This window comes from Colletotrichum spaethianum (assembly GCF_022836535.1).
Source record: "Colletotrichum spaethianum MAFF 239500 DNA, contig03, whole genome shotgun sequence".
Taxonomy (NCBI): Eukaryota; Fungi; Ascomycota; class Sordariomycetes; order Glomerellales; family Glomerellaceae; genus Colletotrichum; species Colletotrichum spaethianum.
Window position 1 is genome coordinate 1,286,775 of NW_026054773.1, and position 19,568 is coordinate 1,306,342.

A 19,568-nucleotide genomic window follows, 5' to 3' on the forward strand; every position below is an offset into this window, starting at 1 on the left:
GCTTGGAGCTGTTTAGCGGATCCTGAGTGCTCAGCATCAAATACACATCCGCATGCCACGGACGAGAAGTGACAGACGTACTCGACAGGCAAGCTGATCTGTGCTACCGACACTGGGTTGCAGCTTTGTTTCCACATGATAATCTGCCCTTGATGATTGGCCCAGATCGTCAGTCATCATCAGCGCTAGCAACTGGCTTCTTCATGAGTTCATTATTGTTACATATTACGTATAGACGAGCTCCAATTGTCGTCTCTGGAGCTGGCGTCGTCCAGAATATCGTGACACACCTTCTCCTTATGCTCCATAGTGTTCTTCTGAGCAATATCATGGATTCCTTTCTTGCAATCGCGCGTTGGGCCGCGACGCCTCTCCGTCTAATACCTCTCCCTCTCCTGTCTCCTCAGCTCCTCCCGGAAGGCGTTACCACCCTGAACATCGTGGTCCTGAAAGTGAGTGGACGTCGGGCTGCCTGCCAAGCTGCCAAGCGAATCGCTGTCTCTCCTGGGACGACCAGCAGGCTGCTGGCTAGGGAGAGGCTCGTCGCGGTACACGTACCCGCCGCCGGGGCCCAACTCGTGCTCCTTGAGCTGGATGCCGCGGTCCTTGCGACCGTGGAAAACGCTCTGGCGCACGCGGGCGCCCAGGCGCTGCGCGCGCGACTTGCCGACGCCGTACCCGTGGCGTGAGCGGCTCATTATGTTTCCGATGCCAATCTGGCGAGTGCGGCGGTTCCAGAGACAGCCGCCGATGACGGCGATGATGATGAAGCCGAAGACGGTGGGTAGGGCGATATACAGCTCGGCGCCCTTGGGCAGCCTAGCGGGCTGGGGATGGTACTGCGGGCGCTTGAGAACGAGGACGCGGGGGCCGGTGATATCCTTCTGCGCGACGTTGTCGATGGTGTACGACATGAGAAGCTCAATAGTGGCGTTGTCCTGACCAGAGGGAATGAGGTTGCCGTTGACATTCCAGGCGTAGTAGCCGTACGCGGCCGGGTTGGTCTTGTCCGTATCTGCGTTGAGGACAATGTCGCCGACCGTGGTGCCGTTGACATCCTTGCCCTGGATCTTGACGTGGACGTTGGTCTTGTTGCCCTGGATGAGCACGGTGGGGTCCCAGGTCACTAGAGAAGGTCAGTATTTGCGTTTCCTCATGTACAAGGCCAAGAGAGTCGCATACCGTAGTAGGTCCCATCGACGTAGAGCTGACTGTCCTTGACAGGGTCACAAAAGGGTGAAAAGTCTCCTTTTGTGTTTCTGCAGGGGGCGAAAGCTCCAGCACCGTTCTTGTTGTCGGCGGTAGCCAACGGCGGGCTGCCGGTGCTCGTGGTGACCTGAACAAGGCGGAAATCGGTCATGGTGAAGACGCTTCCCGTCAATGCGTTGGGCGCCGCCGACGCGAAGGTCGGGGTGCCGGAGATGGTGGTCGGCACGGGGGTGATGGTTGTCGGGACACCCTTGTCGTTGACGCTGACCCAGGCCGCCGTGGGAGCGAGGACATCAGCACGAGCAACGAGCGTCGGCGCGGGGACGGCAGCGACGCCCCGAAAGAGGAGGACGGCCGAAGCGGCGAAGTTGAGCGTGTGCATCGTGACGACGGAGAGAAATCGAATTCGCGATGCGTTGGGGCTTGGCAACGAAGGGATTAAGGTTAAATAGCCTAGAGTAAACTAGCGTATGGTGATTCTCGAACCAGAAGCGTCTCTCGTCGTGGAGAGGTCGATTGACGACTCGGGCTTTCGTCCGCAGTAAATGAATGTATCGCGATTGAGGGTAAGGAGAGGAGAGGAGATGGGACGATGTTTACAAGGGACGAACGGGTCGAAGGGGAAAGTTAAGAAATGTCACCCCAGGTCGCGGAGGCGACGTGCATGATCCCTCCAGCTCTCAGTGGAGGACCTGAGCGCTGTGGGGAATATGGTATTGGCTGTCTACAGGGGATGTTCCCCACTGCCGAGATTGGCTCTTCATGGGGACGGGCGTCGAAAACAGGCTTAAATGGCGCTGGAGCATGGGCTGGCTGACTAGACCCTGCCGGTTGGCTGCGCTATAGGGAGAAACATTTTCGATGAAGGCGATCGAACGGTTCCGACGGACCGGCTTTGATTGGTCAATCGCACGGAAGGTGGAGGATGGACCTGTCTTACAGGAACAACAATCAGAAGCAACTTCACAACTCCAGCTGAGCCTCACTCTCTCCGAAGCACAATGCAGTAAATCAGTAAGCATTGTACTAAGCAGTAGAACACTTGATTGGCGCTTGATATCAACGCCCTCAATTTGTTTGGCGTCGATAGTAGGACTCCTGGTATGCCTGGAGCCGTCTCTCGTTTATTCATAATCTCATGCCCCGGAAGTCGGCGCATTCTTTTCGTAGGTTTGCAGTCTTCGTCTCAGTGCGGCAGCATCATCGGCCCATTGAATTTCCTTTGTCTGAAAACTGGTGCCTCAGCGGCGGGTGAGTGTAATGGAATCGCAATTCCCCCAGCATGTTCCTGTTCCGGAGTGAGCATTTCGTACTGTGCCTGATCCTCCCAAACTCTCTGCTTCCCTTGACTCCTTCCAGAGACATCGTTGGGATGCCCATCCAAAATAACAACTGGAATCTTCCGCTGATGCGGCCGACCGACCTCCAAAGGATCCTGGAACCCCTGTGGTCTCGTCCTCTTCTTTAAGCCTAGCTTGATTCGCTGCTCCTCAATCTTATCGGCGTCCGTTCTTATGTCAGTCGACACCTCGTCCATCTCTGCCTTGAGCTTGTGGCCGGGGCACAGTGCATCGGGACATCGGCCGGGCTCTATCTCTAGTTTGACCTCGCCGTCAAGAAATGGGCAGTTCTTGGCTTTTGGGATTGAGTCGAGCGGGGTGGTGAATCCCCATTTGATCTGGCGGTAGGTCCATAGCCAGGCCATACAGCGGTGGTAGTGCATGTGCCTGTGGAAGCCGCAGCTTTCGCAGAGGGCGATGGTTTCGGTACACATTCGTGGTGTCGCGAGCGGCACCAAGAGTTCGTGGGTAACTCGAGATTTTGGCAGTTGTATCGAATCGCGAGGGACGCTGTAATGTTAATATCTTAACGTCCTCGTTGTGGCGGGAAGAGGAACACAATCATGAGCTTGGTGTCGGATTCAAGATAAAGGAGGCTTTCCACTGGTATGTTTGATAGAAACCTCCGAGGCGATCACGTACGTTTCAACGAAACTCGAGTGGCGTAGTGTTTCGACGGACGAAGGAAAGAGAGATCGTTGCCATGTTGAAATTGGAAAGGAAGGTGCAAGGGAAGGCACGCGTCTGCCAACTCACCTTCGTCCCTCCCCCGTTGGGAAACTACTTCCCCAGCCTAGTCACCAGTCATCATATTCACTAGATCCATGAGAATCCTGACGCTTCTTCAGACGGCAACGGCATTCATTCCTGCCAACTGGAAACAATAACCCTCTTGAATTTGATAAAAAAATGCCGAGCCAACTCCGTACAGAGGCGCCCCAATAATGTTGGGAGAAATACCCGTTTTACCCTTCTCTCAGTAGGAACGCTTTTACACTTTTGTTTATACCACACCGCCGCCTCATGTAACTCTTCAGTCCCTGTCCTTCTTGGACTTCTTGGCCTTCTTGTGAGACTTCTTCTCCCCAAGGGCCTCGTCGTAGATCTCCGCTGCCGTCGGTCCGGCCTTGCGCTTCGACTTGCTTGTCTTGATGCTAACGACGCCGGACTTGCCCTCCTTGACGGCCTGCTCAGCCTCTGCCCACGCGGGGCATCACCATCAACCTCGTATCTGGCAACTGTTAGCTTGGAACCGTCTAAAAGCTGTGGGATTTAATAACTTACTGGTCGAGAGGAAGGGAGTCGATGAGCTCACGCTGCTTCTTACGCAGCTTGGCCAGAGCCTCATCACCTCCCTCTTCAAGCTCGTCCTCGAGAGAGGTCTCAAGGGGAGCGAACCTCTTGTCCACAACCTCGTCATCGTGGGCACCCGACGCGTTCTCCCGGCTAACACCAATGGCATCGGCCTTGGGCATCTCGGCTTCGACGGCAGCGTTGACCAAGCTGCCGAAGTGAGCAGTGATCTTGCGCAGAATCTTGATGAACATGGCCAAGAGTTGCGACGATGGGAGAGACAGCTCTTGGGAGATGACGTCCATATCCTTTCTTTGCAGACCAATGGCCAACAGGATAGCCTGCTGCACACCCGTCAACTTGATGTCGGACTTGAGCTTGCCAGTGAAGTACAGGCTAGCAAGGGTGGGAACGAGATCAAGGATGACGTGGTAGTCCAGCATGTTGTTGGCGTAAGACTCAAGACGCTTCAGATCGAAAGGCGTAAGGAGTCTGTCGAGCTCGGCCTTCGTCAGAGCCGTAGGCTCAGTGCCATCGAGCTTAGCGCCCGCGTTGGCGGACTCGTCGATGCTGAGCGCCACAACCGACTGGAACTCTCTAAACTGGTAGGACAGTAGCGACTGGAAGCGACGCTGGAAATCTCTGGAAAACGCACCGAGCCACGACTGGTCTGCGGTGTTCTCCAGAGGCCGGAGCATAACGCATGTGTGCTCGCCCGTCAAGTCGTTGGCGGTTTGCCTAAGGTAGACTGGAGCGAACGAGGCCCGCTTCCAGAATTTGTGGAGCTGCTGCGTCAAACCGTAGCTGACACCGACGTAGTCCAATGCAGCGGGTCTGATCTCGGAGAACCTGGCAAACAGCGGCGGCAGCTTCTTGATATCTCTAATGTGGACGTCGTCTGCGAGCAGAGAAGTGTTGGCCAGCTCCGCATCCGTCACCCTCGGTAGCGTCTCCTCCATAGTGAGGTCGGCATCCTCGGACAGGTTGGTGAACTTTTGCTCGTAGAAGTCGGTGAGCAGCTGCAGAGCCTTGGTACCGTATCCCATGGACACGTACTCCGGGTTCGTGGCTATCCTCACAACGCGAGCACCAGACAGGGAGGCAAACTCGTCATCCTGGTACTGCTGGCTCACGAGCCACGGGATCAAGTCACCAGAGGGCCGTTGTCCTCTGCTCAAGCTGTTGATGACGCTCTGTCTACTGATCTTACCTTCCAAGGCGACCTGGATAACACATAGAGGCTCGGGAAGCTTTCCGTCTGATGTCGGCGCAATAAGCACGTAGAGCTCGTGCGCGGGCGCGTCACTCATCAGTTGGAGGTCGTCGGGAGAGTTCTTGTAGTGACTGGCGACGTAAAGGGCCACCATCTGCTGCAGGAACTTCTCGGGGATAGGGTGGAACGAGAAGAGAGTATCGCGGTTGACCTTGAGCAACTCACACTGGGATGGGTCGGGGCAGCCCTGGCTGCTAGCCTTGGCCTTGGGGAGAGTGGCATCCAGGCACAAGAGCTTGTTCAACCACTTTTCAACGGCGTCGCCCTGGGCGTATCTGATGGGCTCGGACAGAGTGATCTCGCGAAGAGAGCGGCTGGCTTGGTGGCTTGAGCCCTGGTCCTTGGCAGTCTTGCCCGTGGTGCGATCAGCAACCTCTGTGTCGGTGTTCGTCTTCGCTCCGGGTCTTGACTGCTCTCTCAGCTGCTTAATCAGCTTCAATGACAGCGAACGTCCAGTACCCTCGTAACCGTTGATCGTGGAAGCCATGAAGACCAGGTAAGGGCCCATCAGCTTGCGAACCAGGGGCAAGGGGATAGCAGCGGCCTCATCGATGACGACCAGCTCTGCCTGACCGAGAACGTGGGCATCCTGAGGCCTAATGTACTGGATCGTCTGGCGATGCGCCCGGTGGATGTTGACTCTGACGATAGCCTTGTTGAAGTCGGGGTTCGTGGACTGGATGATCGAGTAGTCGGCGTGATCCGCGTAGCCGAGCGCATCGAAACCCTTGAAGACAAACTCGAAGAGGGTCTTCAAGTTCTCGGGCGAGGGAGAGGTGATGAAGATGTTGCTGTAACCGTGCGCCACGGCAGCCGCAACAGCCACACCCATGGCCGCGGACTTTCCGCGTCCTCTGGCGGCCGTCAAGGTCACCGTGCTCCTCAAAGTCTTCTCGGCGATGGCGTCCACAAAGGTCAGCAGCGCCTTGGCCTGGTCGACCGTCTTCGCAAGGGTAACCAGGGAGCCGACTGGTTGGGTATCTTGTAGGGCCTCCTTCATGTCCTCCAATTCCTGCTGGGTCTCGGTCTTGGCGATGTCCTTGTCGGCCGGCGGCAGTCCCTTGACGTTCTTGCCACCCGAAATGGGCAGGACGTTCATCTCATCGTCAATGACGAGACAAGATTCGCAGCTTCCAAGGGAGAGAATGAAGCGCTCGTTGAAACGGGCGACAACATCGTCGTGCGCCTCCGTCCGGTATCTCGAGTGGATGTCCATGGACATGGTGTACAGCTGCTTCAAGCTGGTCATACCCTTGAGAAGAAGGACAACCAAACCGCCACCCTCGACCGTCTCGATCGTTCTGGCGAGGATGTTCGGCGTCATGGCCTCGAAGTCTTGCAGGATGCACATGCCAAAGGTGTTTCCGAGCACCTTCTCGGTCTCCTTGTAGTAGACATATCGGATGTTGTGGAGGGACACGAAGAGCTCGAAGGGGTCGGACTCGTTGGCTTCGCGGGTGCCGCGCTTGATCTCTTTCTTGATCTTGTTCTCGCGCTTCTTGCGGTGACTGGCGGGGCATAGCTGTCAGCTCGAGGTCCTGTGTAAGTGCATCTGGAGAGCGTTTCGTACCTGGTGAAGCCAAGGAGCTTGTTCTTGTATGCCCACAAGACAGACTTGTTCTGCTTGATGTCTCGCTGTGACATCAAGTAGTGGAGGTTGACGATAACATCCTTGGCATGGTCTCCAACGACTACGAAGAAGCTTCGCTTCTTCTCCTGCAAGCCGTTGTAAATGAGGTTCGGGATCCGCTGGTCTCTGTACCGGAATGTCAGGTTTTGAATTCAATCGCATGTGATATTTGGAAATGTGACATACACTGCCTTGCGCGACATCTTGGAAAGAGCTCGCAGGTGGCGGGGGGTAGCAGAAGTTGGCGGGTACGGGCTTGCTGAGGTCGGCGCAAACTTACAATCGAGGCAGACTCGAGGAAATCCAAAAATTTGGCGGAGAGAACATTTTCTGCCGAGCGGTGAGCCCAAAGGCCGCTGAACCTTGGTGGGGTGCAGGAACTTTTCAGCTATGGCCACCCCACGGCTCACTTGTCGCCACGCCCTTGGGCGATCACCAAAAAAATCACAGGGACTATTCGCTCAAGACAAAAGCGGCTTCCAAGGACAATCTCAAAAGACTTAGAATAATTCCTTCCGTCCTTCCTCATGGAACTAGTAATACACTCTAGTGTTGTACAGGATCTCTCTTTCTCTTTCGCACCGCCCGGGTTTCAAGTCTCTCTCTGGGGTTTGCGGCACAGTCATGAGTGATGGCTCCGGATGCAAACAGTTGGATGATTGCTATCTGATGCAAAGCTGTCTCTCTCTTCTCTCTATGAAGCCCAAGAACTGGCCAAAGAAAAAGATATGAAACCATCAGTAATGCCTGGCCCAACACCAATCATGAGAGAACCCGACTGCCCAAATATGCTCGAGAAGAAAGTGAGAAAAACCGCGGGCTTGTATATACAGCCACACCCAACTTATATTCTATCCAGCTTGCGGCGCAGGTTGCGCGTGCGCTTCATCAGCTTCTTGTACTTCTTCTTCTTCATCTTCAGCTTGCGTTGGCGCTTGACGCTGATCGCCTGCATGGTGTCGTGGCCTTGCGCCTCGTCGAACCTCATCTGGCGCAGGGCCATGCGCTCGAGGAACGATCGGGGGACCTCGTCCTGCATAATCTTGGGGCTGTGGGCGAGGACCTGAACCTGGCCGTCGGCGTCGGTCGTCTCCTCGATCGTGAACATGGCCTTGTAGACGCGGTGTTGGGGGGCCTCGTCAAGGACATCCTCGATGGCGGACTCGGCATGGGCATCGGCGGCGCCCATGGCTTCCGGCGCGGGAGGGGGGCGGAAGGGGATGAACTGCCCGGCCATGGCGTTGAGCTGAACGTAGACGCTCGACTCGCTGCCGTCGGGGTGCTTGAGGTCGATCTTCTGAACCGGCTCGCCTGATGCATCCGCCTCCTGGCTGGCAATGGTCATCTTGGCCATGGCGCCCTCGAGATCGTCGGTCGTCCTCGATAGTGTTGAGATGACGTCGGTGACCTTGTTCGCCTTGTTTCGGGGCTTGAAGATTGCGGCAAAGGCTTCTTCGGTCACGGACTTGGGCATGCTGTGGGTCACGGATATCGGTCGATGGAGCGAGAAAAAGGTCGACAACCCCAGGGCTGCACGTCTCTTGTTAGCGTTTCCCTCGCGCAGTAGCTCCTTGGTGATACCATACCCTCTTGAGACAGGTGTTGTGTGCTGGGCACGCTGGGCAGCTTCTGCGCAGCCTCCCTCTCGGCGCTATCCTTGCTCTTCCGTTTCCGCTTCTCGCCGTTCGACTTGCTGTTGCTCGAGTTGGACGATGTCGAGGCGTGGACGGACTGGCCCTGACCGGGCATGTCCTTGGAGCCGTTGTTGTTCGGACTGGACGGGCTTGAAGAGGACCATCGTCGCTGGTGGCCGCCAGGTCTCTGCTGAAGGGTGATGGTCGCCGTAGCCGCTCTCGGAGCGGAGGTGCTGAGGGAGGCGACGAGAGGAGACTGTGGCGCCGAGGCGACCACGCGCCGCACCGATGAGGGCAACATTGTCGCCAGGTGCAGAGTTCGAGGAGTCGGGGCGGTTTCGAAGGGGTTTGGAGGTGGTTGAGGTTGACGCTGGTGTTGCCGACAGAGTCGGTTGATGGTTGGCAAACCCGGATTTGGCCGCGCGAACGGGAAAAGCTCACGGGTCAACTGACACCTCGTTACTTAGGCATCCGCTGCGCACAGGCCACTTCCACGCTTTCCCCAGGCTTTGAGATGGATGAGGGACTTGAGATGAAACAACGTTCACGTCCAGAAGTGTCAGTCGAACTATTAATTCCAGAAGAATGACGTTGTTTGGCGTTCCAGAAACCCTGGAGGCCGAAAACGCTTCTTTATCATCGTGGAATCGAAAGTGTCTTAAGTCGCTTTGTCACGGGGCACCCAGCTAAGCGCCGGCAGCACATGACCAAGACTCGCGCAATTCACCGCTCGGTTGTGACACACCGCCGATCGGTAACAACTCCCAGCCTCTTGTCCTTGGAAACTCCCGCATTTCTCATATTAGCCTGGCCAGCACGACCAGGTTGGCTTCGTAAAAATATCCATATCTTATCTACCCCTCCAGAGAGTATCCCACCTCCCCCGCTTCCTGTCCCATCTTAACAAGCATTCTCCGCATGTTCTCTGCCCTCGCCCTCTCCTTCTCACCTAGTGTACTCAAATCGACCTTGTCCACCCAGCCCTTGAGCCCGTGTTGAAGGACGTTGCGTGCCCGGAGGGTGCTGCCCTTGACATGACCGGCGCTTCCATGCAATGTCATGCGCTCCTTGCTGGCTATGTAGGCGCCACGGTGGAGGATATTGTTGTTATAGAAGACTATGTCGCCCGCCTTCAACTCGACGAATAGTTGGTTCGGGATCTCCTTCTCGTATGGATCCGCGTTGCGCTCGATGTCTGTTCTGGCTCTGGTGTGCGAACCCGGAACGACAATGAGACTATTGTCATCGTAAAGAGCCAAGTTCCATTGCGCCGAGTATGCCGGCTTGTTCAGGCGATCCAGCTCCTCGTCTGCAGCAGCTGTCGCCGCAATGTCGTCTCTGTGCCATCGGAGCTCGAAGTCGTGGTCCGGCCGGACAAGCAGGTTGAACAGTTCCATAACAAGATCATTGTCGGTGCATTGCAGCAGCTGCTTTGTAGGCTCGATAACGGCATCCGAGAAGTAAGTCTGGATGAAGACGTTGCTATTGGGCATATCTGGGTGCATCATGCTCTGCACTCCCCAGATACCTTCAGGGGGTGCTTCGGGAGTGGCAACCGGCCACGGAGGAAACTGTTTCGGAAGGGTCCGGACATTTGGCCATTTGCCGGCTCGGGCCAGCGCTGTGGCTTGTTGAGTGGCGTCCCGGAGCTTCGTGAGTTGTTCCTCCGTGAGAATCGAAGGAATGACCACGAAGCCATCTCTGTTGAGACGGTCGAGAAGATCGGAAGCCGTCATATTATATAGTCGTTGTGATGACTTGTGTTGAGATGAAATTGAGACTTGCGTGTTGCAAGAGGTTGCTCCTCGCTCTGCTCTCGTGGCAGGAATCCTCCAGTTCTCAGGTCCGCGTCAAGTTGGCTTGCAACGTTGCAGCGGCCGACTCCGTCACGGAAGGATCCCGGCCTGAGGTGGGGTCTGTGAGGGGATAGTTGGGTGCGAACGGTGCTGCTGAAGTAAGTAGTCCGACTTGAGATAAGGAACGCGGGGCACTACAACGGATGTGCCCACTTGATTGTCTTGATGGAGAGCTAGATCGAGTCTCGCTTCAGTGCCTCGGCAGACTTGTTGTGCTGTGAGATGTTCCTAGGTGATGATGAAGGAAAGTTGCGGGCTGTCATCGCCGGTTGCTCGGGGCTTCTCCTCACCTTCCCCCGCCTCCGAGCACATTGGCCTTATGGAGCTGGGCCGGCGCTGGACCGCTGCATTCCCTCGCCAAGGCCATCAATCAACAGCATCGCTTAAAAGATGGCATAATGCCTATAAAAGATCAAACATGGCCCAGCTGCGTGTCTTCTCTCGTGGTCCGGACGATCAGTGTTATCAGCACCATCTTGTTCGATGCCGTCGCTTCAAGTCGTAATTGCTAGGGCATACTCGAAATTAACAACGGATATCGTCGGTTCGAGGTTGAGTTTGGCTGCTATTGGGGATTCCAAACTCTTCTGGCAGTCTGGACCATTGCAACGTTGTCACCAACGGTCAATGACGATGAAAAGACATCGGAAAGCATTTGCTCAAAATGTATATCGAGGACGCAGCCAGTTCAGCTTATGCAGAAAAGAAAGGTGCGGTATATTCCCGCTGGCTCTGCCCCTAGCCATCTGTGTCCACTAAACCCAGTCTATCCCGGTTCTAATGCCCCCAAATCCGAAGCCTCAAAATACAAGATCCATATTGAACGAAACATAAACTCGCTATCTCTCTTCCTGCTCTTCAGATGGGTATTCCCACCCCTTGTCTGCCCGTCTGCAGCTAAGCGAACGCCCAATCAAAGGTGTTACTGACTGTTTAAGAAGCTAAGATAAGAGTTCCAGCCGATGCTGATTACGTTGACGAAGAGGAGACGATGGTGAAGAGGAATGAGCTTAAAGTTGACCATCTGCACGAAGGGCCAAAGCATGTAGTTGGAGGTGAGTGCCGTCTTGTAGTTCTTGTCAAGCTTCTCCTGGACCGAGCCGCCCTCAAGTGTGGCCATGGAGGACAGAAAGACGCCGATCATGACGGGGGCGAAGACGCCCTGGTCGACAGCAACACGAGCAAGGATCTCAGCGTTCTTGTTCTTGAGAACGATATTGTGCTGAAGGAACTTGAACCAATTGGTGGCAATGGGGCCGAAAATGGCTATAGAAAGTCAGTACCTAGGGCGATTGGGAGTCGTAATTGACAGCAATGAGGTTCGTGGCACATACCGCCACCGTAGAGGAACATGCGGGCGGTGCGGCCAAGGTCATGCTTCTCAAGGCCTCGCTTGTCGACGAGCTGCTGGGCGGTGATGTCGCCAGTCGCGAAAAGGACAGCGGTGGTGATGCTCTGAGTGAGCAGCGGACGAGCCGCGAGTCTTGCCTGATACCTGGAATTGATGTTTTAGCGGACGCACCCTTGGTGACATTAGGGCCGAGATGAAGCTCACCAGCCGAGCATTGTGTATGTCGTCAGAGGGGGGAAGCTGAGGTGGTTTAGATCTCAATCCGTGTGCAGGAAAATGAGAGGAATTCGACGACAATTATCCAGCACAGGTCAACCGGTATCAGGAAGCAAGAAAAGGAGCGCGAGCGAGTGAATTGACGACGTGAATTGGTTGAGCGAGGAGATGTGAGAGGCGGAAGGCGACTCGGATTCGAAGCTGAGTAAGGTACCCTAGCAAGGAAGGTGGATGGCGATCGTCAGGCCTGCAAGCTGCACGTGACGAAACAGTCCCAACCTGGTCTGGTGAGATGGTGCGGCACAAGTAAAAATGGGAACCCAGACCGCTGTGCAAAAAGAAACAACAATGCAAACGACGTCAAGACAAGAAGTCCAGGATGGTCTTGGTTAACGGACGAGAAACAGTGTCATCAATCGGTCTGGGGATCAGGGGCTCTCGGTAAGAGAATCTCGTCTTGTTACACACCGTCAAAGACCTGTCTCTGTTCGGTATTTCCAAAGATAGCACTCCGTGCCAGCGCCTAATGCAATTTTCGGGGCAATGTTCCAGCGTTCCACTCGGCGGCTGTTACCCGAGATCCCCGCGAAGTCCGCAGTCTGGGGTAGAGGAATCTAAACCTGATCTCGTGATGGCCCTCAGACTTTTGTTCATTTCGCGTCGAGGAGGCACCGACGAAGTCATCACGGCTTAGCTCATGCCCGCCAAGTTGGACGACCTAGATACGCATGCTATTCTGTGACCGTCGCTGGACGTGCAGCGCCATTAAGATGTGTTCCGCAGGTGTTTAAGCCGTAAGGAGCTGTAGGAAACGATTTCTTCGTCGCATTCGGGCGCAAACATACAGAGATTCTGCCCATGCCAGTGTGCCTCCTGCCAGAACCTCCATTCCCTCCAGCTTACTGTACCTCCTTCCTATTGCTGCGCCAGCTAAGCGGATAACTTGAGAAAGATTGGCGATCCATACCTTTAAAAAAAAAAACCCACAAGAAAGTGCCATCACAGCAGCTCGGTCTTTGGCTCATGCTTGATTGTTATTTAGGTTCTCTCTATCCGCCTCATGGCTCTCAGAGCTACGGATGGTAGTCCACACACGCACGTCAACATTTCGCTGATACTGCAGTTCTACCTCGATATTAATTCGTGAACAATCCCACTCAAGTCAGTCTTCTCATAAATCTGGTGGGCGGGCCCAATAGTCTATCGAAAAAGACTACAGTAGTTGTGATCCATTGGATACTGGAACAAAATAGTTAGGGAGCACACCATATTACTTTGCCAGCTTGCTCTGAGACCGCCTAGTTCCAGGCTTACAACTTGATGAGACATCGTCACGATATCCATATGATTCTGGGGTAGATTCATGGGAGGCCAGACACCTCGCCATGATTTCCATGATCAATATACAAGTCCGCTGGGTCGTCTATACTCGATGCATCATCGCGAACCTAAGTTGTGGGCTTTGATAACTAGAGGCACTGGTCTCCCTGGAACGCTAACGCCCCACATCGGCCCGGGTACCTATGGACACTATGCAGGATAGGATCTTACCTACCGGCATGACTCACCCAAAAGTAATTGGATCCTTCCGGCGCGTTGGAGCCGCTTAGGTACCGAAGCTGGAACGCCAGCTTAAACAAGGAGCCGGGTTCGCTTCTTATCAAATACAAATGCACAATCCTGTTCATCTGCCACAGCTCGTCTTCTCGGAAGTTGTTCAGAGACCTGGAAGAATCAGCTCTGTTTAGCCGAGTGGCTTCGTGACATCCCCCCTCACCTGAACAAAGCCAATAGTCACTGGGGTCATTTGAACCTGCCGTCAAACCAGCCATGGAGAACCAACACAGAGGTCCCATTGTTTCTGAATCGAGTGAAACGACGTCAGCTTTCTCCGAGCTCATCGCAGAGACATATCACTCAGTGGTAGTAACTTGCATTTGGAACAATTCGATCGCTGTTATCAAGAGGTTCAATCATCGCGACAATCCCCGAACCCTTCAACGTTGGCGCAATGAAACCGATGCCCTGAACTTGACTGGCTCTCATGTAAGTCTCAGTAAAAAAGTTCCCACGCTACATGTACTAAATACGAGGCTTATCCAACACATATTCAGGAAAATATCACCCACATCCTCACATCAGACCCCGAAAATCTCACAATTACTCTCCGCTATGAACCCGGTCGCAGTCTAAACATGTACATCAACTCTGCCAACAACTCCACCCTGTCCTCGTCAGAAAGCAATGTCATCTGGAAGCAAACGGCCGAAGCCCTAGCATTCATCCACTCCAAGTACATTGTCCACGATGACGTTAAACCTGATAACATTATCTTTGCCCCTGTTCCGCAACCACGAGCGGTGCTCATCGACTTTGGAGCCGCTCTCATCAACCCCTCAACATTACCTCTGAATGGATGGACGCCCTCTGGAACACCGCCATATGCACCTCCAGAGTTCTTCCAGAAGTGCAAAGACTTTGCAGGCGATATCTGGAGTCTTGGTGTGACGATGTTGTTTTGCTTCGGACATGTTCCACTGCCTGCCGGAGATTGGATTCTACCGCACGTTTTTGAAGATGAGGATGTGAAGTCGGAGATGGTGGCTTGGTTGAACGAGATCGAGGAGTTGAGAAGCACTGTTGGCGATAAGGGCAATCGATTGTTGGTGGAGATGCTGAATTCGGATCCTTGTGCGAGAATCAAGAGCGAAGAGCTCTCAGTACGTCTTAGTGTATAGCGGAGGTCTCCAAAAGTCAGACCCGGGAAACTGAGACAGCCTAGTGAACTTGATCACTGATCAGTACGTAAACCAGTTCACTCTTACACCATGAAGTCTCTTTGTTTTTCAGTCTCTCGGTTCATTGCTGGTTCAGAGATTAGTCTCTTATCGACCGACACCGAACGCTGAGATTTTATGTACGGGCTGGGCGCGCCTGTTCTGTAACACGTCACTTGCACAGACCTAAAAGCTAGCCTGTTGAGATTTTTATCTAATGTTGCCTCAGTTAAGCGTCTGTCGGATCTTGTACAACAATTCATCGGCCTTTATCTTCGACGGACCCAACCTCCGTATTCACAAGGTAGTTTAGGTCTGCAAATCCATACTTAGCTTTCGGTCATTACAATTACTCACCAAATACTCCATCAATATCTCATACTTTAGTTCGGAGTTGGTATAAAGACTGCTGAATACTGGAGTGTTACCAGTCGCAAATTGACTTCGGATAGACTGTAAGGACCGTAAAGGACCGTCGCCTTAATCGGGTCCATAGGATTAGTACTCTCGGAATCGCCTTTCTTGTGTTAGTAGTTCATGGTGTAGAGGGCTCGAGTGGATGGTTAGGAAGAGGTAGGAAGTTGAAAGATGAGAAATTTATGAATCTCCCGAGACTTTGGCTCTCTGATGCCCTCTCGATGCTTGGTTGAATATTTTGTGACTGAGCCAGAACGGGTTTGAGCAACGGTGAGCACATGGCGAACTTGGGCTAAGCAGGGCAAGTCAAAGTGAATTGAACCTCCTCCGAGCCTGAACAGTCCTGGATCTGGCCTGAGCAAAAGCGGCAACGTACTACATAAGCAAGAGGGTCCACATAATGTCGATATTACATCTAGGATACATTAACTTGTGAAACCATGTGTTGTTTATCTTCTTGCCCTTGCAGGTTTCTGGTCTTTCAAGCTTCAATGTTCAACCAAAGGAACAAAGTCTACTAGCCGCGACAGTGGATAAACTCAATAATCCTCTCGTCCAACAATTTCCATGCTTCTTTAGGTAACGCACAAATCCTCTGCTTTAGTTTTCACTCCATCGCTTCAACTCCCTGAAGACGGAATCCTAACTACACAATGCGATCTGCGTTCTGGGACATGTCGGAAAGTATCAAGCCCCATGTCGGCCCGTCCCATCTGACGCGGCCCATCCACTAACCAGCGACTCCCATGTCCCCTGAAACTCAAACTTTCCGACAACCTCAGCCCGGGCGACCCTCCCAAAATACCCCAGCCCAGGTCCATCAATCCCACACTGCCGAACTCACTTAGACGCCCCCCGTTGTCGACAGGGAACCCCCACACTCCGGAGGAGGAGATCGACTCCGGCATTGCCTAATCTCATCCCATCCGGTCCTTTAAACCTTAGGTGATGATCTGGATCGATCCGCGCAAATGTTCCCACGCGCGGGTTGGAGTCGATGTTCCCGGAGTGTGATAGTTATGTGGGGTCCGGCTGAGGTTGACTACGCGAACAAGACTGGCGAGTACTGAGAGAACGATCGGGGTACGCTGAGCACACACGGAGTCAACTCCACGACACGACGAGCTGGCGTTTCTCCTGTCGATGTTAAGTCTTGTGGGCTCGTTTTCAGTCTTTCATTTCTATAAATTACCAAATGAGAGACATGGTCAACGGCGGTTGCTCACGAGAGGGGGTTTGAGGGTTGCTTAATTATCTTGAAGGCAACCATCTTCATGGTATTATGCTGTATCTTTGAATTTTCCAAATCTTCATCTATAAAAGTCACCCGCAGCTCATTATACATGGCATCTCTTCAAAAATGCTGTCGCTGGTGCAACTGCGCGCTGAACTCAAACCCCAGATTCATTGATTCTTTTACAAAAATGTGGCATAGTTTATAACTGAAGGAGTCCCTCGATCGGAAGCACTATCATTCCAAAAGTACATACACTTCGTCATACATGCCAGCGGAGAGAGCCTCGCCATCCATTATGCCACTGACATACGCCTCTCCTATCAGCTCGTACATGCCCTGCCTCGTGGGCCGGATGACAAAGGGCACCTCGGACCCGAGCAGAACGCAGACCACATCGCCTACCCTCGCATCCCTCGGTATCGCGCAGAGCCTGTCCCCCCTCGTGCGGGAAATCCTTCGTGGCATCGCGTGACCGATGACGCTCATATGGACCTGTCCCGAAGCCACAAACGACGCCCACGCCCTCTTTGCCTCCTCGGGGTCCTTCGAGTGGAGCCACGTTTCCAGCCCAGAGACCAAGTCTTTGAAGCTTTCTGAGAGGTCAATTTCGATCCGGTCGCTCAGCTGGCCCCTCTCGCACGTCAGCGTTTTCCAGAGCGCCACGAGCCGCTCCGGGGACATGTCTTTGACGTTTTCCGAGCCGGACGCCAACCGCACGCACGCCCTGTAGAAGCTGAGGTGCCTCAGTTTGTGCCTGATGAAGGAGGGGCCCTTCTTGTCCATCGGCGGCGGGACGCGTTTGGGCGCCCGCAGAAGCGGCAGGTCGAACCAGAAGACGCCCTCTTCTTCGACCGCGTCGACAACCAACCCTCTGCACTTGAAGATCTTGTCGTCGATGATTTCCACCTCCCCCGCTTGCGTCCCGCCGGCCGAGAAGTTCCCATACCGGACGGAGTAGGTTGGCAGAGTGTCAATCTCCTGGTGCCGTAGGTCGGGCACCCAGGACGGGAGGTTCGGCAGCCGTCTGTTCTGCCATTGGACGTACGGGCGGTAGTACCATGGATACGCAGAGTCGCTGACGAACTTTTGCGGTGCCAGCGACAAAACGCCGAAATCACGCTTTTCCAGAAGCTGTGCTTTGGCGAAGCGCAGGTAACACTCCTGGACCGACAGCGAGTACATGTTCTCCTGGGAAATGATGCTGTCTTTTTCGACGTCCGTCGCGTGCCCCAGGATCCCCATGATGTGATCTCGCGGATCGGTGCACCGGAACCCTCTCGAACCCTTGACGGTATCTAGCAGCGTGAACGGTCGCTTGCCGCGGAAAAACTGGCTCGCGCGCATCATGGAGAGGTTATATATGCGTACGAGCAAGTAGGACAAGTGGGTGTCATTGACCGACCCATCCTGGGGTACAGGCTGGACACCATACGTTGTCATTCGTAAGGCGAGCTCCGCCACGGGTTCAAAGGGCAGCTCGAACTTTCCGCAATAGAACCAGGTCTTGTCGTTGAGGACCGCTTCTTGGTATACCCACTTGCGCTCGAACCACGTGTGGCTCAGCAGTGACCTCAGCGCGCCCCAGTTCAGATCCTGTACTTCGTCTGTTTCCATGCGTATGTCGGCCAACGCTGCGTTTTCCCTGTTCTTCCTGGGGTCGTCCACGACCTCGGGGATGATCTCTAACGCAGCCTTGATCAGATCCTCGATCCCCTCGAGGTGCGCATCGTCGTTACCGAGCCAGATAAAGACGGATTCCGCCCTCGAGTAGATTTCCGCCATGAGCATGATCTGGTTCGTCTTCTCCAACGTGTTTTGCTGGTCGATACATATCGAGTCTGCCCACAGGACAATTTCCTCGTCGGCTCGGCGCCATCGTTTGAGAGCATCGAACAAGCTCTTGGTGATCCGTATGTGCTTTCCCTCGCAGAAAATGGACGCCGTCTCCCCATCAACGCCCCAGGTGTAAGAGATGGCGTGGTACTGGACGGCTGTGTCGATGGACTCGGCAGTAAGCCTTACATGGACCTCGTCGTCCTCCTCCTTCCCAGCAAGGAGATGAAGTAGCCTGAACTGCCCCTTGGCGAGCGGCTCATGGATATAACGCGGTGGAGGTCGGACGAGGCGCCGAACACGCGACGATAAGCCATCAATGTCGCAATGGAACGCGTGGTATGCCAGCGGAGCAGCCAGGACCGCCGCTCCAACGGCATACAGAGCCAAGCGGCTGGCAGTGGCGTTATCCGCCGAGGCTGACAACATGCTGTATTGACAAACCTGGCTAGCGTATATCTTGAACTGGAATATTGCTTGCGAGTCTAATGTTGACGTTCTTTCTTGGCCAGCGAGTCACGAAAGTGCGATTTGGATGAACGCCGTCAGCTTGGTGAAGGAACCAATCATATTCCCGGATCTAATCCATTGCTTACACCACGTGCTTTTTCGCACTAGAGGCTGCTTACGCCTAGGGTGGTTATGGTTACAGAAACCCTGTTCATGTTGAGTGTGATGTTATACCGCGTCGCATACTGAACTCAGTGGTGATACACCGCCGTGGGCTATGAGGTTAGTCTAGTCTCGTAAAGTCGCCATACTTGATTTCTCCTCTTTATGGTATGGTGGGAAAGTTTTATCTAGGCGAAGGGTACGTACGTGCATCCGTTTGCTAGCCAAAGTGGGTACAGCCGCCTAGGATGCCGGACGCATAGTTGGGACGGATCTGACAACTTAAATGGCTCTTCATGGCAGGATAACAGCACAAGTCAAGAAGACACCAGCAAGTATGCAACAAGGGTAATCCAGTCATTTAACCACAACACATCGGCGCCTTGACAGCATCTTTCAGCCGCATTTAACCCCTCAAATTCATGTCGTAGCTGTTTGGCCTTCTCAAATCCCATCACCCGGTTTGCAACCCCCCCTCCCCCCGGACACTTTAGCACTGGGCACTAAGAAAATCCTAATATCGGGAAGACCTCTGTTCAGGAACAGGACAGCATATGAATACCATAAACTCTGAAAAATGACACAATGTACCGTGTAGAGCTCAATTTGTTTTAATGTTATTTTTCTTGAATTTCACAAGTCTCATGTAGTAACGTGGCTGCGCTGCAAGTGAAAGCCTTATAAGTTGTGCGGGCTACCTGTGCAAACCGGTTGCCCATGTTTTTGCCAACCTGAATTACCAGTTTGTACTCCAAAACGCCGATATGTAGACATGTATTAGACAAATATTCATAGGCTTTTTCAGGCATTGAATCTATCTGGCTTCACCCCCACCCTTGGCGAAAACGGAGTCATCCAGCACTTTATGGAATACCTTGCAAACACATCCA

At 53.8% G+C, this 19,568-nt stretch overlaps 7 protein-coding genes across 7 annotated transcripts; 1 reads left to right on the plus strand and 6 right to left on the minus strand.

The window, feature by feature from the left end:
* Positions 1-377: 377 nt before the first annotated feature.
* ColSpa_01848 (uncharacterized protein) lies at positions 378-1,591 on the minus strand (the record flags this gene model as incomplete). The annotated part of the gene is made up of 2 exons (XM_049268060.1): positions 378-1,126; positions 1,183-1,591. The coding sequence occupies 2 exons, from the start codon at positions 1,589-1,591 to the stop codon at positions 378-380; spliced, it is 1,158 nt and encodes a 385-aa protein (XP_049124017.1).
* Positions 1,592-2,395: 804 nt separating this feature from the next.
* On the minus strand, positions 2,396-2,983 carry ColSpa_01849 (uncharacterized protein; the record flags this gene model as incomplete). Its single annotated transcript, XM_049268061.1, has 1 exon — positions 2,396-2,983. One exon carries the CDS (start codon positions 2,981-2,983, stop codon positions 2,396-2,398), a length of 588 nt encoding a protein of 195 aa, XP_049124018.1.
* Positions 2,984-7,589: 4,606 nt separating this feature from the next.
* On the minus strand, positions 7,590-8,680 carry ColSpa_01850 (uncharacterized protein; the record flags this gene model as incomplete). The annotated part of the gene is made up of 2 exons (XM_049268062.1): positions 7,590-8,275; positions 8,332-8,680. The coding sequence occupies 2 exons, from the start codon at positions 8,678-8,680 to the stop codon at positions 7,590-7,592; spliced, it is 1,035 nt and encodes a 344-aa protein (XP_049124019.1).
* Positions 8,681-9,233: 553 nt separating this feature from the next.
* Positions 9,234-10,115, minus strand: ColSpa_01851 (uncharacterized protein; the record flags this gene model as incomplete). Its single annotated transcript, XM_049268063.1, has 1 exon — positions 9,234-10,115. The coding sequence occupies one exon, from the start codon at positions 10,113-10,115 to the stop codon at positions 9,234-9,236; it is 882 nt and encodes a 293-aa protein (XP_049124020.1).
* A 1,042-nt stretch (positions 10,116-11,157) lies between these two features.
* Positions 11,158-11,801, minus strand: ColSpa_01852 (protein sym-1; the record flags this gene model as incomplete). The annotated part of the gene is made up of 3 exons (XM_049268064.1): positions 11,158-11,501; positions 11,570-11,730; positions 11,791-11,801. 3 exons carry the CDS (start codon positions 11,799-11,801, stop codon positions 11,158-11,160), a joined length of 516 nt encoding a protein of 171 aa, XP_049124021.1.
* A 2,196-nt stretch (positions 11,802-13,997) lies between these two features.
* Positions 13,998-14,540, plus strand: ColSpa_01853 (maternal embryonic leucine zipper kinase; the record flags this gene model as incomplete). The annotated part of the gene is made up of 1 exon (XM_049268065.1): positions 13,998-14,540. The coding sequence occupies one exon, from the start codon at positions 13,998-14,000 to the stop codon at positions 14,538-14,540; it is 543 nt and encodes a 180-aa protein (XP_049124022.1).
* A 1,927-nt stretch (positions 14,541-16,467) lies between these two features.
* ColSpa_01854 (heterokaryon incompatibility protein 6, OR allele) lies at positions 16,468-18,495 on the minus strand (the record flags this gene model as incomplete). Its single annotated transcript, XM_049268066.1, has 1 exon — positions 16,468-18,495. One exon carries the CDS (start codon positions 18,493-18,495, stop codon positions 16,468-16,470), a length of 2,028 nt encoding a protein of 675 aa, XP_049124023.1.
* Positions 18,496-19,568: the final 1,073 nt, after the last annotated feature.